The sequence below is a fragment of the Mus musculus genome, chromosome 4 (genome assembly GCF_000001635.26).
Source record: "Mus musculus strain C57BL/6J chromosome 4, GRCm38.p6 C57BL/6J".
Taxonomy (NCBI): domain Eukaryota; kingdom Metazoa; phylum Chordata; class Mammalia; order Rodentia; family Muridae; genus Mus; species Mus musculus.
In genome coordinates this window covers 154,526,649-154,549,378 of record NC_000070.6, presented here as the reverse complement: position 1 = coordinate 154,549,378, position 22,730 = coordinate 154,526,649, and the positions used below count along the sequence as shown (strand labels likewise).

The following is a 22,730-nucleotide window of genomic DNA, read 5'->3' as shown; positions in this document are numbered from 1 at the left end:
AATCCAGTTTCCCGGCAGCGTGCCCTTTGGTGGCACCGAGTCTGTCCTGCGGGTTGTGTGGCCGTTACCACTCTGTTACAACAGCCCCCTTATCACATAGAGTTGCCCCCTTTAGCCTTCTCTCTCTGTGGATCTGCCAACCCATGTGTTTAGGAAGATCACTTATACCGGGGCAGCAGACAAGTTCTGAGCTCCTCAGGATTCTCTGTGGTTAGCAGCCTGCTCACTGTCAGGCTCCCCTTTGCTTTTCTGTGCTGGTTCAGGTCATAGGCCCACCAACACTGCCAGGCATCAGCCCCTTCCCCAGCTTTGCGAGTGCCTGGCTAGGAAGATGACACCATTTCCAAGAAGCAAGTCAGTGAGGCTCAATAGCAACCAGGCAGCTGGGTGGAAGGCAGTGATCACACTCAATTAGAAAGAGGTTTGCTTTCTGGTAAATACAGCTGTATCCTCTCCTCCTTTGCTTCTGCTTTGTAGAGGAGGAATGTTAGCAGTCAGAGAGCAAAGTTCAAAGGTGAAAGGGCATTTCACCCACACTTCTGGAACCCTGGGATCCCCAGAGATCTTGAAAGAAGGTATCTGTAGAAACCCCTTCCAGGTCCTCTAATGAGAGTCAGCATCACTGTTTCTACCTGGAAATCTCCAGATGGAGCACGCAGACCACCCCCCCCCCCAGCTTTGCGTAACCACCAGACTACCAAACCCCTTAGCGGCTGATACACCGGGGTTTGTTAAAAAGCTACTACACAAACCCTATCTACTGAGATTGGGGGGGATATTGGTTTTCCAGGGCTGGCTAAGCAAAGTGCCCAGACCAGGGGCCTCAAGCAGCAGGGCTTTATCCTTTGAAGTTCTAGAGTCTGACGTGCAGGTTTCCCAAGAGGCTCTGAAGGCTTCCTTTGCGTCCACGTGAGGTGAATGGTGTCTGTATTTCTCTGTTCATGATGGCACCGTCACATGGGTGACGGATCACCTTGGGAATCCACCTTCAGCCCAAGTACTCAGTCCTGCAAGCATCCTGGTGGCAGACTGAGCTGGGGATAGAGAGCCACAGGTGAACTTGGGGGACACCAGGACACAGGGGCCAGAAATATCCACTGATGTCCTATTTCTTGAGTCTCCAGGGAAGCCCCCGAGGATAGTGTGCTCCTCCCATGCTGAGACATCCTCTGACCATTCCTCTCTACTGCTGTTGCTTCTGAGACATCACCCTTTCTCATGGGCCCCAAGACCCATGTCTCCTGTGGACTTAGGCTTTGGTTTATGCACCAGTCAGACATCTAGCCAAGAGCTAAAGTGTCGTATGTGATACCTATTCTGTTTTCCTGGTTCTCTTAAGATTTAAAAAAAAAAAAATTTAAAATAACTTAGGTTGTCTGAGGTTGGCAAACAATGTAACTAGGCCACCCGAGAAGATAAAAGTTTTGTCGCCTAAAAGGTTTTGCCTCCTTGGTCCTAATTTTTGGAAACATGATCAGTGTCAGTCTTCAGGGGGCAGGAGAGGGATTGGCAGCTTGCAGGAGTGAGTTTCTTGCCTTCTGCGTCACAGACCTTACTAAGTGCGAAAGGGTGAACTCTGCACACGGGTCCTTCTGCCGGGCTCTATCCTAGCGATCCAAATGCCCTGCTGGCCACAGAGCAAGCCTCAGTGGAGGAGTGCCTGGAAGGCAGCATGGCCCATAAGAGATTGCTCTCTAAATACCCGAGGCGGGCGAGTGGCTTGCAAGAGGCATGGTCAAGTGAGCTGACCCGAGAGGGAATGAGGTCACAGCTTTGCTGTGACCGTGGGGCAAGGCTTGCATCATGGGAGGAGTCTGTGCTGTGAAGAGGGGGTACAGAGTTCTGATTTCTGAGTCCCAAGCGAGCCTCATCCTTCAGACAGGTACCCAGCTCCTACGGGGTGTGTTGTGATGAACAAGAACAGACTCTAACTCGTCCCACCCGCAGGCTAGCCCCGCCCTGGCGTTCTAGAGTTCTAGCGTCACATGCCGTCTCCCTGCAGTGTTCTTCCTCACCGTGTTCACCTTTCCTCTGCCATTGGTTGGCTCACGCTTGACAGCTTACCCAGACACAAACCACTTGGATCAATACCAAAGGCTCTGGATGCCCTCTCTGCCTGGTTCCCCTGAAGAGATTGAGACTGGAAACCTTCTGACGTGACCTACCCTCTGACCAAATGAAAGAACAGGTGGAATGGGGGCTCAGGAAGGAGTCATTGTGGGATGTGTTTGGGGTGACTTGCCTGTCTGCTTCCCATCTCCTATTCTGGATGAACACATGGGACGGGTCACCTTGCTTTCTGTTTGGGTGGCATTAATTAACTGCCAGGAAATCATGGATGTGTGGTTCTAGCTTTGCCCATCACCCTTTGCTTAACAGAGAAAATCAAACTGATGCAGGCAGGTAATGAGAAACAAATAGTTCAGGGTGCTGCTCAGTGGTGTGGTTCTTTACTGCTGGGCTGGGGACAGTGGTACCCAGAGATGTATCTCAGGGGCCCAGGGGGCCTAGCCAGGCACAGTGGGACAGGTATGTTAGGCTGAGGAGGAGCAGCACTCCAACGGTCTATGCATAGAAAATTCTAGAGACAAAACGGGCCTCCAGGCAACTCAGGGAGGAGCTCAGATGTTGGGGAACTTCGCTTCTGCTATGCATGGCTGCTTCAGGCCTCATTAAATGTAACCTTCTTGGCCACTGCCATTGCCTTGGGGAAGAGACTCCTTTAGAGGATTTAAAAGAAAGAGCTGAGGGCTCACAAGATAGGTCAATGGGTAAAGGCACTTACTGCCAAAACCCCGTGACCTGAGTTCAATCTCTGGGACGTACACGGTGGAAGGAGAGAACCAACTGCTGAACGATGTCCTCTGACCTCCACACACATATATAAGTACATGGAGAAATAAAGATAAATAATTAATTTTTAAAGAAATTATGATAAAGAAATGTAGTCTTTTTTTTTTTAAGAAAGAGTTAAGGGGATATGACCCCACCCATTACCCACGGTCTGAGTCTGTCCCACCAGCTCATTCTCCTGAACTTCATGGGCCCCTGCAATCACCAGTGGTTGGAGAGGCTGGTGGGTCGAAGCTAGAACCAAGCCTGAGGCAGTGTCTCTTTGAGCAAGCCCAAGGTTCTCCCTTGTAAAGCGAACCCCTTCTCATGCCAGGGCACACTGGGCTCTGGCTAGATGAGGGGCGTAAGTGGAAGCCACTCATTCTCAAGGTGGTCTTGCTGCAGAGATACCAGGAGGCTCAGACACCTCAAGACTCAAGTACCTACAGCTAACCCCTGGAGTAAGGGTACTTAGGCCTTGAACCAGCTTCTGTTCTTCCACTCCCTGCTTCACCCTGGAGGGACCCCTGTGGAGATAGCATGAGCCAGTTCCGATTGTGCCGTGTAAGTGGCAAGGGCTGGGTGGATGCTGGTACTACTGCCATCACCGCTGAGCTTGATAAAGTGTCGTTTTCAAAGACAAAGTGTGAGCTGAGGCGTAAGCCCACCACAGATACCCTTTTATTTGAGAACTTCTGAAGAAGATCCCATCCAAGGTCATTCTCATAACCAGCAAGTGTCCGTGCACAAAGCTGCCTCAGTTCCCTGGGAATCTAGACCTGAGGCTCCAATTCAGGCCACATGACTAGGGGGAGACATAGGTGTCAGGGGAGGGTGTCAGGGTGCTGGCCATGGGAGTCATGTTCATACCGCGGTATGGTCTGGATGAACCGTCTCCCGTCGTGAACCCCCCACAGGAAGAGAAGGGCCCCCTTTTGCCACTTCATGGGGCTTTGGAATTGTCTCTGATCCCACCCAGCATCGGCCCTGTTTTCTGGACGCTAAGAAACCAGCATCGTACAAGTGAGCAAGTGGCTATTTCCAATTTTGCAAAGTTCTCGATGAAAGGGACAGGTGGAAAGAGTGTTGAGACTTGTAAATTAGTTGCTAATGAGGAAAATTAGGAAATTTGCTGAGGCATAAAAAATGAGAAGCTCAGAGAAAGAAGACAAATGGGGGGGGGCTCCCTCCCCTCCCACCTCCCCAGCTCTTTCAAACTCTGATTTAGCCCAGACTAAGATACTGATCTGATGCCTGGGTTAATTTGAAGAAATTGGTTTAAAACGTTGAGCTGATTAATTGAGTTAACGTGGAAAATATGGCGAATGTCAGGGATCGAGGGGAGGAAGGGGCTGGTGGGTGCTGTCATCTGACCTGCCTGTGAGGGGTACTCAGAGTCCTAGAAGGTCCCAGCAGGTGGGTACCATCCCTCCCTTTTGAGGGTGAGCAGCCATGGGCATCCAGACAATTGCCGGAGCTAGTGGGTCTAGCTCTCAAGGCAGATGACTCCCAGCCGTGCTCTCAGAACATGTTTGGAGCTAGTAAGAGGGACGTGTAGCCATAGCCCTGGATCTGTGACCCTCAAAAGATGAGGTCTTGCAAGGCAGAAATCCCAAGGAATGACTGAGATGCACAGCCCTCAGGGTCTTCCTTGGAGAAAGGGTGTCCAGGGACTTTCCCCACCTGAGCCTCTGTGACCCTGCGTGCTCAGTAGAAAGCCCAGCATGCATGTGAAGAAAGTTCTCTCTCTCTCTCTCTCTCTCTCTCTCTCTCTCACACACACACACACACACACACAGAGAGAGAGAGAGAGAGAGAGAGAGAGAGAGAGAGAGAGCTTGGAAAGTAAACTCCACAAGAACAATTCCTAAGACCCTTGATCCTGGGCCTCATCATTTGGTTTAGGAGCAACATGTCTTCTTCTCTGGAAGCCCAGAGAGGAGAACACACTCCAGCCACCCAGTGCCTCCCTTCAAGGCCTCAGGGCAATTGTAAGAGCCAAGATGAGGGGCTATGAAGTCACTGGGCCTAGATAAGAATTCTGGTGACACTCCTTGGGCAGGTCCTGGTCTGTCCTCCGTGTCTGTCTCCTGAACTGCAGAATGGGATGCTAATGGCCGTGCTCCCAGGCTGTGCTCCCAGGCTGGCGGTGAGGAATAAGGGTGTGTCACTATAGCACCTGGGCAGGGAAGGTCACTGAAAAACAGGAAAAGCAGAGACCCTGCTGCTGCCTGCGCTGCCACCACACTGCCGCATCACTGTCACCAGGGCTTGGGGGCTCTCCTGCTTGCTTTGCCAAGACCTTAAGGGCGGTGCAGGGACCGGCCAGGCACCCACTACCACACTGTCACCTCCCCCAGCTCAGGGCCTTCTCCCGGGCTGCTGTGTCCGTGGGCCGTGCTCGGGTCAGTGGCGAGCTAACGCCTTTGTCAGGGTGATTAATAGTGGTGGGGACTGCTGTTAATTCACTGCCTAATGACCGCGGCCGGCGCGCTCCGAGTAATCGGGTGATGTATGTGGAGAGCGCGCACCTCGTGGCAGAGGTGAAAATCATTTCGACAAGTCAAATATTGTCACAGGGAACAAATGGCTCTCCCTGTTAATAAAAATTAATGAATTTTTTTTCTTTCTCTTTCCTTCTCCTCTCCCCCCGCCCCCCTTCTCACCACTGGCTTGCTAAATGAAGCTGCAGAGTGGCAGAGCAGAGAAGAAACAGGAGGAGTTAAGCACTTTATTTGATGGTTAAAACTATAAACGTCTTTATTAGACAGAATGGGCCAGAGGGCCAGGCGGCCATTCACCTGCAGCCTTCTGGAAGGGGAGTGGAGGAGGAGGAAGCAGCTTGGGGGTGGGCAGTAGAGGGTACCGCCCCCAGTCCCATAGGGAGGGGGCTCTGGTCTGTGGAGGGAGGGGTGCGCTCAGGCTGATCTTTCATCCCTGCAAACACCAGACTGCCCCAGCTTGTGGACATCATTTGGAGGGAGAACAGAAAAACAAACAAACAAACAAACAAACATACAAAAACAAAAAATGAAAGCATGTGCCCCCTGGGAAATGTAGCCCCCCCCCCCAACTATCTGCCTGGCCCCTGGGAGCCAGGTCACAAGGTGGCACTGTGTTCCCACAAAGCATATTGGTGGCCCCCTGCCCCAGCCCTGGTGGCAGAGAGGCTCAGCATCCTAGCTCTTTCCCCCTGGTTTGGTGGAAGGCCAGGACAGGGCACAGAGCCAGTGGCCATAGCGCCCAGAAGAGGCGGGGTCTAAGAGTATACAAGAAGGACCCTGAAGACCCAGGTCCAATGCAGACAACAGAGCCACTCCAGCTGCCCCCCTCCCCAGTATCAAGGCCGAAGGCCAGTGAACGTGCCCCTCCCTGATGCTGACCCAACTTCACCAAGCATTCACAGCCATTTGAGGACCTGGGGCTTGCCCTGTCTGCAGCCAAGGCCACAGAGGAAAAGGCTCAGAAACTGGTACCTTTCATCCTCTGCCTCATGGTGCCAATCACACAGGACCACTAATCCTCCCACTGTCCCCCCCACCCCCTGTTAAGAGAGCCTACTGGACTCACCCTACCCCTAAGAGCAGCTTGGGAAAACAGCAAGCCAATCCCAGTACCCATATTTCCAGAAGCCAGCCTTCCAGGCAGAGGGCAGCCACCCCCCTGGCCCCCGCATGCCACCTCACCCCCATTTTCTTGAGGCATACGGGTTTACTTTCGACCTTACTCTGGCCTGTGAATGGCAGCCACAGGCTGTTTGGTAGGAGCTACAGAGATAAATGTGTCTATAAATAGTTTGGTGACAGTTGTCATAGCGTTTGCTCAGCATTTAACCCCTTGCTCCTCCACCATGCTGCTGAGGGCAGAGAGGCAGGGAAACAGAGCAGAGACCAGGTGCTAGGAGAACACGTTCATCTCACCCTGGCCAAGCAACACTGCAGCACCCAGTGGCTCAGAGCCTTCTCTGGGACCCTGCAGCAGGCAGGTGTGGACTCTGGGAAAGGTGGAATTCCTGTACTCCATTTTGCAAATATTCCATCACAGCTTCTGGGTCTGTAGGCAGACAAGGGTGTATGAAGAACTCGGGTTCCCAAGCCTGACCGTGCTGAGTCCTCTCGTGTAGGCCCCTTTAGACTGAGTAGGCCCAGGTCCCTCCTGGGCTCTGGTTGACTCTGTTAAAAAAGTCCTCGAGAACTCTGAAATGCCTGAGCAAGCCTAGCTAAGTACTCAAGAGAGGCTGAGGGGAATGAAGCTTTCCCTCTGTCATGAAGGACTAGGAATCTTCCAAGCACCAAACCCCAAGATAGCAACTCAGCCAGGAGATCTGAGCTTGGGTGTCTGACCTGGGGCCACTGTGCACCAGAATGGGGTGCCCACTGTATAAGCCAGTCACCCAGGCCACTCACCCTAGGTAGCCACGTGGACAAATTGTAGGAACTGCCTAGCTAACTGTGGGAGAGGAGATCAGGCGAGGGTGGGGTGGTGAGGTGGGCATCTTCTCCTCACCTCCTCATTTCAGGAGAGCAGCAGCTGTTGGCCGGAAGCAGGCTTCACTCTGGGGGAAGAGCCTGTTAAACCAAGCGTCCAGAGATACACCTGTGTTCAGCCTTGCAGTATTCACACCAGCCAGAGGGTGGAAGCCACTGTGTCTATGGAGTCAAGCAAGGTTTTACTCACACGGTGGGGCACCACTCAGACCCAGAAAGGAAGTTAGTTACAATGCACCCTGCAACTCGGGAGGGACCTAGAGGACAAGGTGCTCGGTGAGATAAGCCGATCTGCCAAGGCCAAGTCCTGTTCCAGTCTGCTTACGACTGGCCCCTGGAGGAGTCTGCTTCATAAAGACAGATGGCAAAATGGAGGCTGCTCAGACCTGAAGAGGAAAGGGGGGTGGTTCATATTTAATGGACACAGAGTTTCAGATCCAACATGGGAAGTGTTCAAGAGAAGGGCCCACGTGAGTGCATTGTGCTTCCTGATGTGGGTGCTTAATGTCACTGATCCGTCGCTAGAGACAGCTAAGATTTTATGTGATGTGTACTCTGCCGCAACCAGTCAATTTAAAATATTTTTCTTCGCGGCTGGGTGTAGAAATCAGGGCCTTGCCCACGTTAGGCTAGGTCTGGGCCACCGAGCCCTGCTTCATCCTTACTCCAGTTGTTTCTAAACCTTCACCTGGGTTGGAGGTTCCAGAGCTGGTATCTGTAGCCAACCCTCCCAGCCTGAAATTCGAGGTGACAGCATGTTGACCGTTCAGGAGGCAAAGGGTTAAAGAGGGCACCCGCTCAGCCCGCCAACTCAGACTGGGCTCGGCGGGGCCAGGGAGCCTTGCTGTGATTTAGAAGAAAAAAAACACTAAGATTTGAGCGATCCGTGGGCTACCTCGCTGCCCCCGGGGCTCGGGGAAGTGGTATATTAACGAAGGAATAAAGGAGAGGAAGAAAAAGGCCAAATCACATCTCTCTGAAACAAAGAGGCTTTTTACCAGGAACAAGCCTTGATAAAAATTACAGAGGCATCACGGCCATTCAGTGCCTGCCTGCCCCGGGCGATGGAGGCGGCCAGGAAATGGAAGATGCGGGTTTGCCGCAGAGCTCAGTGTCCCCAGAGCATTGCAGGACAAATAATCATGTTGGAATAATGCATCAGGCCTTAAGTGGGGCCAGGTGGCCGGGGCTGGCCAGCGCCTTCCATGGCCCTCAGTAAGGGCTGGGTTCAGGTTGCTGGCCCTGGGCTCCTGGACCCTGGTAGGCTGTGTGCTGGTCCTAGGCTGTGCAGGAGTGGGGGGTGGGGCAGGGTGGGCCTGGCTGTTTACCTTCTCTTTGGATAGATTTGGTTATCTTTGAGCCCAACGCATGCATGCGATTTCTTTGAGGTAGGCTGGGGTTTGTCTGAGCAGGTGGCTCAGACACTAGGAGGAGTGGTCACAGGACACCCTACGTTAGCATGGGCTAATTGGGCTCAGCCATTGGCTTCTAGGCCTGGCTCTTCGTCCTCAACTTGTGGCCTCTTTGACTGTGAAATGGGTTGAATAGTAAATGACAGAAACCACTCAAGGCTGCGGGAAGGGGTTGCCAGCGTGGCTTTTGGAACCGGTGGAACAAACTGTCATTGCCTGGGTGATCTAAGCTGAATGTCTATAGTTCCGGTGTGTCAGGGTTGTGTTCCTCCGGAGACTCACTCTGGGTTACAGTCCGGTCTAATGCCTCATCATAAGTCCATACATTTATAAATAAATTATTTTTAAGTAAAGCCCCATTCTGAGGTATTTGGACTTGAGCTGAGCGAGCCAGCCATTAATAAGGGTAGCCAGAGATCTACTTCAAGGCTAGTGTAGGCCCCTACCAGGGACAGGCCTGGAATTGCTTCGTTCTTCATCTGTAAAGAGGAGGCAGTTCTCGGGTGGGGTCCTTGCTTCCCTTCATAATTATAACAAAGACCGAGGAGTGAATGGCCAGGTCGTGTGGGTGACTTCAGCCAGGATGGAGAAACCAAGTGGGCAGCGCAAGCTCCTTGCCAGGTCATCTCCATACACCCTATCTTTGGAGGAACGGCTCAGAGAGGCCTGTGCCACATTCAGGTCAGCCAGCGCTAACCACCAAGCCACCCAGGCTCCCCCAAGCTCTAATGGCAATTTGGGTTGCATCAGCTCTGCAGCTGGGGCCATCCCTGCGGACAGGGTTGAGAATGTAAACGGCGATTGATTATTATTAACATTTAGCATGTTTGCAGAGCCATCATTCCTTGGCTCTATTAATCTGCTGTGTTAACAGCTGCTGGGATCGGCCCGGCTCTGGAAGAATGCTGACAGGCCGCTCGCTGCAGACGAGGCAGGGCCTTGTCAGGAAGGGGGTGCACAATCTCTTACCAGGACGTACTTGAGAGTTTGAGTCCTTGGGCTTGGGACAATCAACGCAGTATCGGGTGTTTCAAAACAGAGGGCACAAGAATGTGGGATCCCATCAACTCCTGGACATCCCTCCCTAACAACCCATTTTGGGAGTGAGTCTTCGGGGAACTCCTCTGGCATCCCAGAACCCTCTGGAAGAAGTGTCCGTGTCTGGTTTGTCTGTCACAGTGGCTGTGCAGAAACTGCAGAACCCCTCCCCGTTAGGTTTAAGGACCTCTCACTGTCCCCTGAGAATAACGTACCTCAGCGGCTCCTGGAGACCAAGCGGGGTCTGCCCTTTTCCTTCAGCTCAGCAGCGCTCACAGCTCCTGGGATGTGTAGCTTTGCTGGGTTGCCTGAAGGACTTATTCACAGCCCTCCTCCTCACATGTCTCTGAGAGGGAAGAGGAGACAAAAGTTAAAGGCCAAACTCTGCCTTTTCTTCAGGTGGGAGGCAGCATCTCAGAGCCAGGCAGGCCTTGGGTTGAGACCCGTAATTCACAAGCGTAGCCGTGGCATGCTGAACCAGGCAGTCTACCCCACACAAGTGGAAAGAGGGTCAAAGGGCTGGCTTTGAAGGGACATCGAAAAAAAAAAAAAAAACCTCTGGCTCACTTTCAAGAGGAGGGGGTTGTGTGGGCAGAAAAATGTATCTTTCTAGTTTAACCAATCAGTGGAGGAGTGTACTAGTTTAGCCAATCAGAGTGGAGAAGAATGCTAGTTTAACCAATCAGAGTGGAGGAGAATGCTAGTTTAACCAATCAGAGTGGGGGAGAATGGAAGCGGACCTGTGCCAGTGAACTTCCATTCTGAGGAAAGAAAGGCAAGGTCCTGAGGTTCAGCGTCCCCACTGGGAACTTTCTCCATCAACTGAATGTGGTAGCTCACTCCTGTAATCCCTGCACTTTGGAGACAGAGACGGGTAGATTGTGACTTCCAGGAGAGTCTGGGCTACAGAGTAAGTTCACGGCCAGATGGGGGTACATAGTGAGCCTTGCCTCAAAGTCAAAACCAGAACAAACAAAATGACTTGCCTCAGGAGTCTCCCCCACTCCCACCCATTCGTCGGTAGATTCATCCACACTCTGACCTGCCCATTCATTCATATATATGCCTACCCATTCGCCACCTACATATCCATTCATAAATCTATCCACTGAAGCCTATTTACTCATTTAGCCGTCTGCCATCCACTAACTTTACCCATCCATTTAGCCATCTACTCACTCACTTCATCTGAATATCCAACCATCCACCCACCCACCTATCCATATACCCACTCATTCATCCATCCACCCACCATCCACCCATCCACCCATCCACCTACCCATCATCTATCCATCCACCCATCCATCCATCCATCCATCTATCCATCCATCCATCCACCTACCCATCATCTATCCATCCACCCATCCATCCATCCATCCATCCATCCATCTACCCATCCATCCATCCATCATCTATCCATCCATCCATCCATCCATCCACCTACCCATCATCTATCCATCCACCCATCCATCCACCCATCCATCCATCCATCCATCCATCCATCTATCTATCCATCCATCCACCTACCCATCATCTATCCATCTACCCATCCATCCATCCATCATCTATCCATCCATCCATCCACCTACCCATCATCTATCCATCCACCCATCCATCCATCCACCCATCCATCCATCCACCCACCCATTCATCCTCCCATCTACCCATCCATCCATCTGTCCATCCATCCATTTATCCACCCCTCCACTCACCCATACGTCTAACATTCATCTATCCCCTCATCCACCCACCCACTACCCAAACATTTAACATTCATTTACCCCCTCATCCACCCACCCATCCACCCATCCAGTCATCCACTCACCCAACCATCTAGCAGTCATTAAGCACCCATCCTCACCCACCCACACCCATACACTCATTCATCCAGTCTGTCCCCATGGTCAGGCCCTCCGTAAATGCCTCTTGTGAATAGAATAGCTTCTCACTGTAAATGTGGATAAAGTGTGGCTACCTTAGAATGAGTACTGTGTAGCTCCTCAGCTAGCAACATCTACACATGGTAAGTATACCACCACTCTCTAGGCTTCATGTCATTGATGTAACAATGCTGTCTGTCTTGTGGGCTCTGGGGGAATTAGATAAAGTGCAGTAAACAGCCACATATGCCATGGGCTCAGTTAGTAAACGACTCTCCAGATAGTGAGCCTAAAGTAAAGCTAGCAGTATCCAGCAGGCCTGACAGGAGCAGACAGAACCAGGGAGTGACAGCATATCGTAAGACTCCTTTGGATCATCTCAACAACCTCCTGAGTTTGATGTCATGTGGCCAGCTGGGGGCCGTTTCCTCAAAGCCTTAATGACTGAGTGTTGTCCATCCTGAAGTATGTCCTCACTTCTGTGGCCACATATATTCCATAAGTCAAGCTGAATTGATCAGTGGGTGTTAAGTTCTACTTAAGCTAACTTGAGATACCTTTGGGGTGGGGTACCCTGTGGTTGGTCATGCTATTTTATTCAAGAGCAAGCATGCCAGGAGTCCTTGATGCTGGCTTGCAGGATGGCAGCTTCAGATCGTTGCTGCCTTGCCAAGTGGCTGCTCCTCTGCAAGAAATGGTGTGTGTAGCACCTGGCCACCACCATGTTTTCTTTTAAAAAAATACAAGGCATAGCCAGGGTTGGGTTTCACTGAACCTATTGCTCATTATTCTGTGGAAAGGTGTGTGAATCTTCTCCCTGCCCACATTGTTGAGGGGGCAATGAGTAAGGAGGCCTGGGTGGTTTCTGAGACAGTTGGAATGTACCTTGTCTCAGGCAGGCTTTCTCTTCCTCAGGGCATGGGATGGCTTTTCCTTTGTTCTCAGGTCAGTTCTGGGTAATTCTGAGTAGACTCCCTTTGACCCTTCAAATCTGTACTGGACCTCTGAACCCCAGAAAGCTTGGAAAAGATCCTTCAGACTTGGGTCTGCTGTCCTGCCAAACAGGGTGGTGAGCTACCAGAAGCCTCGCGGCTTTCTGACAAGTGCAGCTGTAACTCCCACGGGGAAGGAACGTGCACTGGTCAGCGGTGCACATTACTCCTGACCGTGCCGGTGCACATTACTCCTGACCGTGCCTTCTATGTCTGGGTCAGTCAGCTTGCGCAGAGCTAGCCCTGAGCTTAGAAGGATGGGCTCCTGGGGAGAGATGGGGTGACCCAGAGCTGCTAGGAAGCCAACAGGCTGCGTCTGGCCAACCACACACCCCTCTGTGGACTCAGAGTGTGTGGTCTGACCTCAGCTGTACAGTAGGAACGTCAGAGCTCCAAAGAGCTGGCCGGGTCTAAGGGCCACTGTCACATGAGCTATTCAAATCCTCTGAGAATGACCGTGAGGGCAGTGCCCTCCATGCCCCACAGCAGTGGGCAGAGTCTGGGACAGGGACTCCTGAGGGCCTCCATTCTGTGAAGGCTATCAGGAACTCTTTCTTTCTGGGGCCCCTGGACCCCAAGGATGGTTATAATGGCTGTGGAGTATTGAGTAGGGCTGCAGCCAGCCTGCATGACCTCACCAGGAAAGGCTGTCCCTTTCCACATCCACAAGCAGAACAGGCCTATGCCACCCACCCAAGTACCCTCTGGAGCAGCTTGTCCATGCAAGAGTCTTGCCCCTCCCTTCTTCTCTCTCCCTTCTGGGAAAGACAGTAGTGGCCATTCAGAGTCATCATCCAATCAGATGAGGACAGTGGGTTGCTGACCCTCTAGCTTCGGGGCAGTGGCCAGAGGAATTGTCATAGAGACAGGGCAAATTGCTGGGTGCCCCTCAGTCCTCACTCCATCTGGCCTGTAGGACTCATCTCAAGACACCGTCCCTCTTTAGCTGCTTCGGTTTCTAAACTTACAGGATGCGGGTGAATGTGACTGAGCAAGAAAAGAAAACCCCGGGTTTTCAGTTTGTACCGAAGGACTCACTGTTCAGTCTGTGCTTCTGAATAGGCTCAGGGATTCTTCTTCGTGTGTGTGTGTGTGTGTGTGTGTGTGTGTGTGTGTGTGTGTGTGTGTGAATGTATTCCTCTGTGTGTGTGTGTGTGTGTGTGTGGTGTGTGGTGTGTGGTGTGTGGTGTGTGGTGTGTGGTGTGTGTGTGTGAATGTATTCCTCTGTGTGTGTGGTGTGTGGTGTGTGTGAATGTATTCCTGTGTGTGTGTGTGTGTGTGTGTGTGTGAATGTATTCCTGTGTGTGTGTGTGAATGTATTCCTGTGTGTGTGTGAATGTATTCCTGTGTGTGTGTGAATGTATTCCTGTGTGTGTGTGTGTGTGAATGTATTCCTGTGTGTGTGTGAATGTATTCCTGTGTGTGTGTGTGTGTGTGTGTGAGAATGTATTCGTGTGTGTGTGTGTGAATGTATTCCTCTGTGTGTGTGTGTATGTGTGTGTGTGTGTGAGAGAGAATGTATTCGTGTGTGTGTGTGTGAATGTATTCCTGTGTGTGTGTGTGTGTGTGTGTGAATGTACTTCTGTGTGTGTATGTGTATGTACTCCTGTGTGTGTATGTGTGCACACGTTTGCATACCTGTGTGTTTATGTGCATGTGTGTGTGTGCCTGAGTGCATGTATCTGTGTGTTTCTCTCTGTGCCTGCGTGTGTATATGAGTGTCTCTCTGTCCCTCTGTGTCTTGTGTGTGTGTTTCTCTCTGCATGTGTGTGTTTGTATGTGTATGAGTGTCTCTCTGTCTCTCTGTGTCTTGTGTGTGTGTGCCTGTGTGTGTAGATGTGTGTGTTTCTCTCTGCATGTGTGTGTTTGTATGTGTATGAGTGTCTCTCTGTCTCTCTGTGTCTTGTGGCCATTATGGGAGGGAGCATGGCAGTGGGGAAGTAGGCATGGTTCTAGAGCAGTAGCTGAGAGCTTACATCCTGATCTGGAAGTTGGAAGCAGAGAGCCAGAGACTGGGCCTGGCATGGGCTTTTAAAGATCCAAAGCCCATCCCCCAGTGACATACCTCCTCCTTAGTCCTTCTCAAAACAGTTCCACAAGCTCTAGAGCAAGCATTCAAATATATGAGCCAATGGGGGCTATTCTCATTCAAACCACCACACACACATATCTACTCGCAGAGCTATGCACTATGTCTTGGGCACCTTTCTACGCCATCTTGCTTGGTCTGATTTCCTTAGAGAGAAGCAAGATTATGGGCTGATCTGGTATTGCTATTTCCTGGTTCTGAGCAATACTGAGTTAATGATGAGTTAGTTGCCACAGGAACCTAGAGGGAACCAGGGGCCAGAACCCCAGCTGCTACTTACCCATACCCATTTTTGAAAATCATTCTTGCTGTGTAGACCCTCCTGGTGCCAACAGTTTCTTTTCCATGTGTGTGAAAAAAATTAGTGGAAATGTGTGGTGGTGCAGGGCTCTTAGCCCGTGGCTTTCCATCTGCCCTCTACAATATGGCCTTGAGTTTTTTCTAAAACCAAGAACACAGGCCATCGAGGCTGCTTCCACCAACCTTAGAGTTCTTTTGGGGCACCTCATTCCATCCTTGAGCACAGGTTATTGATGTAGACAATGCCTAGGGACTCATTCTTAACACGTGCCATGTATACTGATCTGCGCCCCAGGCTTGGCCTGTGTCTCCACCACAGTCAAGATGCAAATCATGACTGGCTACCTTGTCCTGACCCAAATACTCCGCACGTCCAATAAGTATTGTTGCACCTGCTTAGGACCTGTCCTGGACACCACAGATCTGAAGTTGTGTCCTCTCTAGAAGGCTCTGTCCTTTGGTCCTGACCCGCCTCTCTTCATCCTTCATTTCCAGGGGATATCTGCCTTATCATTGCTGAGCTGAGCAAATACCTAGCCTGACTTCTTCACTCTTGAGGGTAGACTTAACACTGTCAGCATGGTGTCTTCCTCTCTGGGCACAGCTGGCATGGGCTTGTGACCTATGACCTATGTATGACCTTATGCCATGGTTTGGGGGTACAGAATGAAGTCAGAATATTCCTGTAGCCATTTGGAAGTATCCTGAGATAACAATGAGTTGAAGAGTCTGGCCTGATCCTCCTGAGGGAAGTGCCAGCGAAGGCCTGTAGTTGCCTTTAGGGGAGGTCTCACCTCCCAGCAGTGAAGATCACCATAGCACCATCCAGGCCCTATCAGGGTGCCCCAGGGACCTCTCAGAGCCTCCACCTAATGCTTGCTGAGCATGTGGTTAAGGGCTTCTGGCATCCTTCCATGTCCCCCTTTTCCTCCAGGGCCCTCTAGGCAGAAGGCAATAAACTTGTAGAGGGCTGATCTGTGTAGGCCACAAGGGTCTGTGTTTAGGGTTCCCCACCATTACCTGTGCTCACAAATACACATGCTTACACAAAGCTCTCATGTGCCCACACCTCTGTACACACCACACACACACACACACACACACACACACACACACACACACACACTGCCCTGATTGCCTGATTGATGGGCAGAAGCACTTCCATTGCCCTGTGTGACTTTCACATTGCCTACTCCAAGCCTTCAAGCAAGATGATTTCTCCTTTAAACTCGACCTCACAATAAAACAAGAACTGTAGCAAAAGATCCATCGACTGAGAAAGTTCCTCAGGCTCCCTCTGGCCACTGACTAAGGTTTAAATCTGCCTGTTGGTGGCAGGACAGGCAGTCATCACCCTTTACAGATGTTACTGGCATGTCTGATGCAGAGCCCCAGCCTGGGGGATACCATGACAGGCCCTCTGCTGCTGGTTGACACTATTGTTTAACAAACTATCCCAGAGATTAGCATGTGAGCGCACTGTTTGCTGTCTCTCTGTCTCTGTCTGTCTTTGTCTCTCTCTGTCTCTACTTTTCTGTTTCTGTCTCTTTGTCTCTGTTTCTGTCTCCCCCTGTGTCTGTCTCCTTGTCTTTGTTTCTATCTCCATCTGTCTCTCTGCCTCTGCTTCTGTCTCTCTGTCTCTGTCTGTCTATCTCTCTATCCATATCTCTGTCTGTCTCTCTCTGCCTACCCCCACCTCCCCCTACTCCCCAGTTTTTCTAGGCCTTAGTTTCCCATCCATGGTTGTTCTTCAGTGGAGTTTCTGAAGACACATGGCTTGTGTTCTCAGTGAGGGGACAGAAAGCCTCCTCATGTGAGGTCAGAAGAGACCCAACACTAAAATCCTAAAACCCAGTTGGGTGGAATCCAAACCCAGTTGGGTGGAATCCAAAGCTGAGTGGAGCGCGAGGTCATGGTGGGTTCCCAGCCAGTGATGCGTCCCTGCTTCTGGGGAGGAGTTGAGGTCTGATCCCCACCATAGAGTCATGATGGTCATTGGAACAGTGGCTGGCATTATGCTTAGAGGGACTTGGTGTGGAGTTCACTAGGAACAGGCTCAGCTGGAGCCCAGGGCATCCAGCAGGGGCTTGTAATATGAAGAGCAGAGGTAGTGGCTTAGAGCCACTTGCCTCCAGGGCTAGCCAATGCTGCTCCCTGTACCCTCCCCTCCATGTTTAACATTTTGTGAATGACAGCTCCAGCCAAGAATCCCCAGCCTGAAGCCATTGCAAGGTCCAAATAAAGACTGTAGGCCTCCCAACCAATCAATGACACCGTCTCCCAGTCACAATCACAAGGGGCTCATGATCTTGGGCACTGCTCCTCTACCTGGCCGAGAACATGGTCTGGAAAATGGATCTGCCATTACAGACACGCTCTGGGAGTATGTCTGTCTACCCTGGGCAGAGGGAAGGGCTGTCACTCTGAGGACATCTTACCTGGAGCTCATGAGAAAGAAAACCTGGTCTCTACGTTGAACATAAGATTCCCCACTCCCCGCCCTCCACTCCCAAACTGAGTGACTCGTGCCTAGCTCCTCCAGGACTCCAAAATTCAGAGCAGGAGACTGGTTCTTCAGGGCCTCAGGAAATATGCTCTTCCCTCAAAATGTGCTCTGTGCACACTCATTAGGCCTCCTGGACCCTCAGTGCCCACCCATGAGCAGAGCTCTCCCCCAGCGCAGGGGAGAGGACAGCAGAATGGAAAGAAGGAAGCTGTCACTTAACCTCATGACCACCTGGGCACAGGAGGCTGGGCCGGGGCACAGGCCTACCTCTAATCCTCTAATCGACAGGAAACACTGCTTTCTCTCCAGCTGTTTGCTGGGCCTCCAGTTAGGGCCATTCTTAAAGTTGATGGTTTCTGGGAGTAGGTGAGGCGTTTGAGGAAGTTGAACTCAAACTGAAAAAAAAAAAGAAAAGGAAAAAAAAAAAAAAACAAAAGAAAGAAAAAAAAAATAGCCCTGAGGTGGCAATACACCTCACAGGGACATTGCCCTCCTTGGACCCGTTAGAGCTCCTGATGTCCTCCTCTGCTTCCTAGCCACTCTGAAGGGCAGATGGCATCGGCGCGCCGAAAGAGTTAAGGAACACTTCACGGGGAACATGGGCTTCCAGCACGACTTTGTTTGTGAGCTCTGTGCAGTTATGAGTTCCGAATAATAAGGTGGCTTGTTAATTACCCCCCTTTCTAATTTACCTTTCTGCCTCACACAGGCAATGGAAAGGTTTATGGGGGGTGTTCTTTCAAAGCTAAACACCACCAGGCTTTGGGCGGAGGGAGCTGCGCTGCCTTCATGTTGCAGAGTCCCTGAAAGGATCCCACCAGCCAATTAAAAAGGAACCGTTGCCCACTTAAAACATAGTCATTACTTCTGTGAATGCCGCTAAATTAAATAAGTGTTATCGGCATGATTTCCCCCCCCCCTCCCCGGAGACATCAGTTTCTTTTGAAAGAAAACATTTTGTTACTTCCCCAGTCAGTTTGTTTGCAGCCAACATGGGGAATCTGAAATCATTCCCCCCCCCACTCCCCCCCACCCCACCCCCCCCCGTACTTGAAAAGTTCTTGTCTCCCTGGAGGCTTCTGTTTCACCAGCCAACGTCAAGGAGCAGTGACAGGCATGAGACATGGCTCCTGGGTGACTTCCACAGGTCAACAGACCAGTGGCAGGACAGAACTGACCTGGGAGATTTGGATCAGGGGTCAGCACTCTCAGCTAGGAGCCATGCTGTGAGCCTCCACCAACCCCTCTGGCTTTCTGCACTGACTAAGGTCAGGTTCTCGGTACAGAAAGTGTCCATTCTAAAGCACGCAGCCCGGTGGCTCTTAGCACACTTTCCTGCGTTGTGCAACCAACCTCTACCTCTGTCTAATTCTGAAACACTCTCACCACCCGCAGGAGAAAGGCTCCTATCAGCCGCCACTTCCCAGCCCCTCATAACCTTTACAGATCTGCCTCTTTCGGATGCTTTGAAGAAGCATGGTGTTGGCCTTCCATCTTACAGAATATACTTTTAAAGTCTTAGCAGGCGAATCGTGATCATATGTAGTGACAAGACACAGCGGTGTTTCTAACTGTGCACATACTGGAAAAATGAGCGAGCCTTTATGGGAATAGTGATATTTACATTGGGGGATGGGTCAGAATGTACAGGCTACGGTGTGATGTTTATGGTGTGTACATGGTGTAGGCATCAGGGAATGTCCAAGTCAGGGTGACTGGGATGGCACCGCCATGGGGGAGGGGCAGAGAAAGGGAAGACGCTGGTCAGTTGGGACAGAGTTACAGCTAGAGAGGAAAAATGGATGGAGGTGTAGCAGGATGGTTCATAGCAATGTGCTGTGTATTTCAGAATAGCTACAGGACAAGGCCCCAAGCCTTCTGGGCCATGCGTATGCTTCTGACGTCTGTCTCTGTTGCAACAAAGTAGGCTTCTTGCTCCTAGTGCATAGACCCTGGTGTGGACAGAACATAATCCGGCCATTTGCTTATTCATATCGCTGGGGCCTTGAGCTGGTCTGGCCTTCTGGCTCTGTCGAGTCCTTCTTGGTTTCGCTGGATTTGCGGTGCCGTGGGGTGGATGCCAGGAACTCCCGATTCCCTTTGTGACTGATCTCTTCTTTGCCCTCTTAGACCCTTCCTGCCCAATACCATCACAGCCTTCCTGTGCCAAGGCTCCTCTGTTATATTCATCTTGATGTCAGCCTTTGGTCATGATGGGCCCTAGAGAAAGAAGCCCATCCCCACAGATAAGCTGAGGGCCTCTTCCTTTTGCTCAGTCCTGTGTCCTGCAGCTCAAGCACCATGCCCACGACCTCGGCTATCCCTGACCTGCCTTGAGGTCACTAGGAATGTACAGAAACCCTGTACATGACCTGGCCAGCCCAGTGCAGTGTCTAGAGTAGCCTTGTGCTGGGGTGGCCATTTTTAAGCAAATCTCACATGAACCCAAATTCTGAATTTTCTCAAAACCATCCCGGTTCACCAACCTCCGAGGCTACAGACAAGCGCTGGCGTTATTTTGTAGCAAACATTTCACTGTCCCCCAGGACAGCCTTGACTCCTCTGCCTCAGCTTTGCCTCTGCTTCTCTGCAGTGGAGCTGGGCAAGCAGCACACCCTCAGGTGGCTGCGGATGAAACTCCCACCTCTCACACATTTGCAAACAGTGAGCTAGTGAGGGCTGTACTGCCTGTAGCATGTTGGTCCCTCAAGGAGCCTGGTGGGATCTCCTCCCTGGGGAGGTGCTGGCACTGCATGCCCGCTGCCAGGTGTAGGATGTTGCAGAGGTGCTATCTGCTATGCAAGGGGTAGCAGCTGGATGTCTGCCGGGCCTCCAGGGCCCTTTGGTTCTACAAGGGCCACATCCCTGGGGAGTCCCTGCCACAGGCGCTGATGCTACCTTATCTCTTTAGGTGACGGTGACGTTGTAAATAATATGTATGAACCTGACCCGGACCTGCTGGCCGGCCAGAGTGCCGAGGAGGAGACCGAAGACGGCATCCTGTCCCCCATCCCCATGGGGCCACCGTCCCCCTTCCCCACCAGCGAGGACTTCACTCCCAAGGAGGGCTCGCCCTATGAGGCTCCTGTCTACATTCCTGAAGACATTCCAATCCCACCAGACTTCGAGCTACGAGAGTCCTCCATACCAGGAGCTGGCCTGGGGATCTGGGCCAAGCGGAAGATGGAAATCGGGGAGAGGTTTGGCCCCTACGTGGTGACGCCCCGGGCCGCACTGAAGGAGGCCGACTTTGGATGGGAGGTGAGTGTGCCCAGTCTGAGCATGATTGATCGTAGCCATTTATCTTGTGTTCAATCTATTTATAAAGCTGATGCAGCCACTGCCCCAGGCAGGAGGCTTGGTCTGTTGGAGAAAGAGAGAGCGAGAGAGAGCGTTCGAATGTCACATTTCCCAGGGTTATTTTATCCAGCAGCTCGCATGACGTGACTCAGAAAACATTGCAATCCCCTCGGATGCCCGTCAGCCCCGACGGCTGTGGCACCCTCTTCCCGGAAATGTGTCTTTTATGAGCTCATGTTTTAAAACATCTTGTGCCTCCTGCTGGATGGAGGTGCTAACCCAACCTCACTGTGGGGTAGCTGAATGTTCTAAAAGAAGCAGCTAAAGATGCTTCTGAAGAAGCGGCTCTAAAAGAACGCTGAGGGCTCCACTCCATCTCCATCACGCTGAGGCAGCTTGCACAGCGGGCCTGGCAGCTATGCATCCCGCATAAGCCCTACCACGGTTTGACAAGGCTCCTAATGGACCATGAGGGGACCTCATCCTCAGATCTGTGATCTGTGATCAGAAGCCTTGCCTACTTAAACACCCTTATCCATATCTCCACGGACCTTGGCGGTGTGTGTTAACCCGGGCAGAGGGTTTGAAGAGGATTGTGCGTTTGTTAGGAGAGCGAGTGTGAGCCTTGAACCAGAAGCTTTCGGAAGTGTCCACTCCGGCCATGAGGCACACTGACTGACCCCTGCTTTAAGGGGGCTTGTCGAGGTGGCCTCGTGGGAACTAAGAGTGCCACAAAAAGCACGTTTTCCTGTAGGCCCCGGCCTTCCTGCGGCCTACAGGGCTGGTTTCCAGTGGTAGTTTTGGCAGGGAGCCTGCCTGGGTGGAAAGCAGGAATGTGAACCCAGATTCCTTTTGGTGTTTCACAACCTCCGTGAGTGCCTGCACGGAGGTCAATGCCAGGAAGGGCAAATGGTCCAGGGGAGGGAGAGAGCCTGCTTGCCTGCAGTAGGGCTGAGGGTGGGTGTCAGGTGGGACAGGGGTCCACCTCTAGTCTTTCTGCCTCTCCCAGCCTCTTGACAACCTTGGGAAAGTGTTTAAGCAGATTTGTAGGTTTTCTTTGTAGAGCCAGAGCGGCTTAAGGCCTGGCGTTCTCCCCCTGGCTATTTTACATCCCCCAGGCTTTGCACGCCCAGGCTCCACAGCTGCCCAGAGACTCTGAGGAAATGTTCTCCTGCGCATAGTGTCCTCTTGCAGAGAAACTCTGGACATGCCACCAAGTACCAAGGATTTCCCTTGGTCCTGTCATGTGTAAAGCCTTTTGAGTGGGGTAGGTAGCGTGGAGATCCAAGGAGATCCGAGGGATTTGATGCATCTGCCGGGGTACCTAGATCACATTCACATGCTGTTCGTGTGTCCTGCATGCCTGAGGTTGAGTGCCTGGACCGCCACGTGTCTCAGAAAGCAGGTGGAGTGAGGTGTCTGGAGTCACAGGGCCTTTCTTGTTGGGTTCATTGTCCAGGGTGCTGGGTTTCTGATCTGGGTTTGAGCCACCCTTACTTGCTCTTCAGAGGGTTTGGAGGGTCCAGGTGACACGCTGGGCTCACCAAATGGATGAAGAGACGGTGAGTTGGGTGTCAGCATGGTGGGGTCTATAGCTCCGAAGCTGATTCGTCATGTCTCCAACCATCAGAAGTAACAGATGCAGGGTGTGGGACCATGGTTGAGATCTCCGTGCCTGACTGGCAGGAGAGGAGGGGTCTAGAATCCCATCCCTGCAGCGGGCCCATACTGTGCTCTGTGGCCCGAGGAGTGTTTCTAAACAGCATGGTATCTGAATACCTTGGGCTCAGTTGATTTGGCTTTATTGGGGGAGGGGTGGCGAGGGGGAGTCACTCCCCACTCCCCGCTGCTGTGCCAGAGAGGCAGTTGGAGGGTGTTTGTTTAAGGCACTTAA

At 51.8% G+C, this 22,730-nt stretch overlaps 1 protein-coding gene across 9 annotated transcripts in view; it reads left to right on the top strand.

The window, feature by feature from the left end:
• The window catches only part of Prdm16 (PR domain containing 16), a 321,239-nt gene that overhangs the window by 87,982 nt on the left and 210,527 nt on the right, over positions 1–22,730 (top strand). For all 9 annotated transcript variants that reach the window (XM_006539174.4, XM_006539175.4, XM_006539173.4 and 6 more), the window contains exon 2: positions 20,448–20,797. In XM_006539174.4, the coding sequence (XP_006539237.1) occupies positions 20,448–20,797 (350 nt within the window). The remainder of the gene's footprint in view (positions 1–20,447; positions 20,798–22,730) is intronic.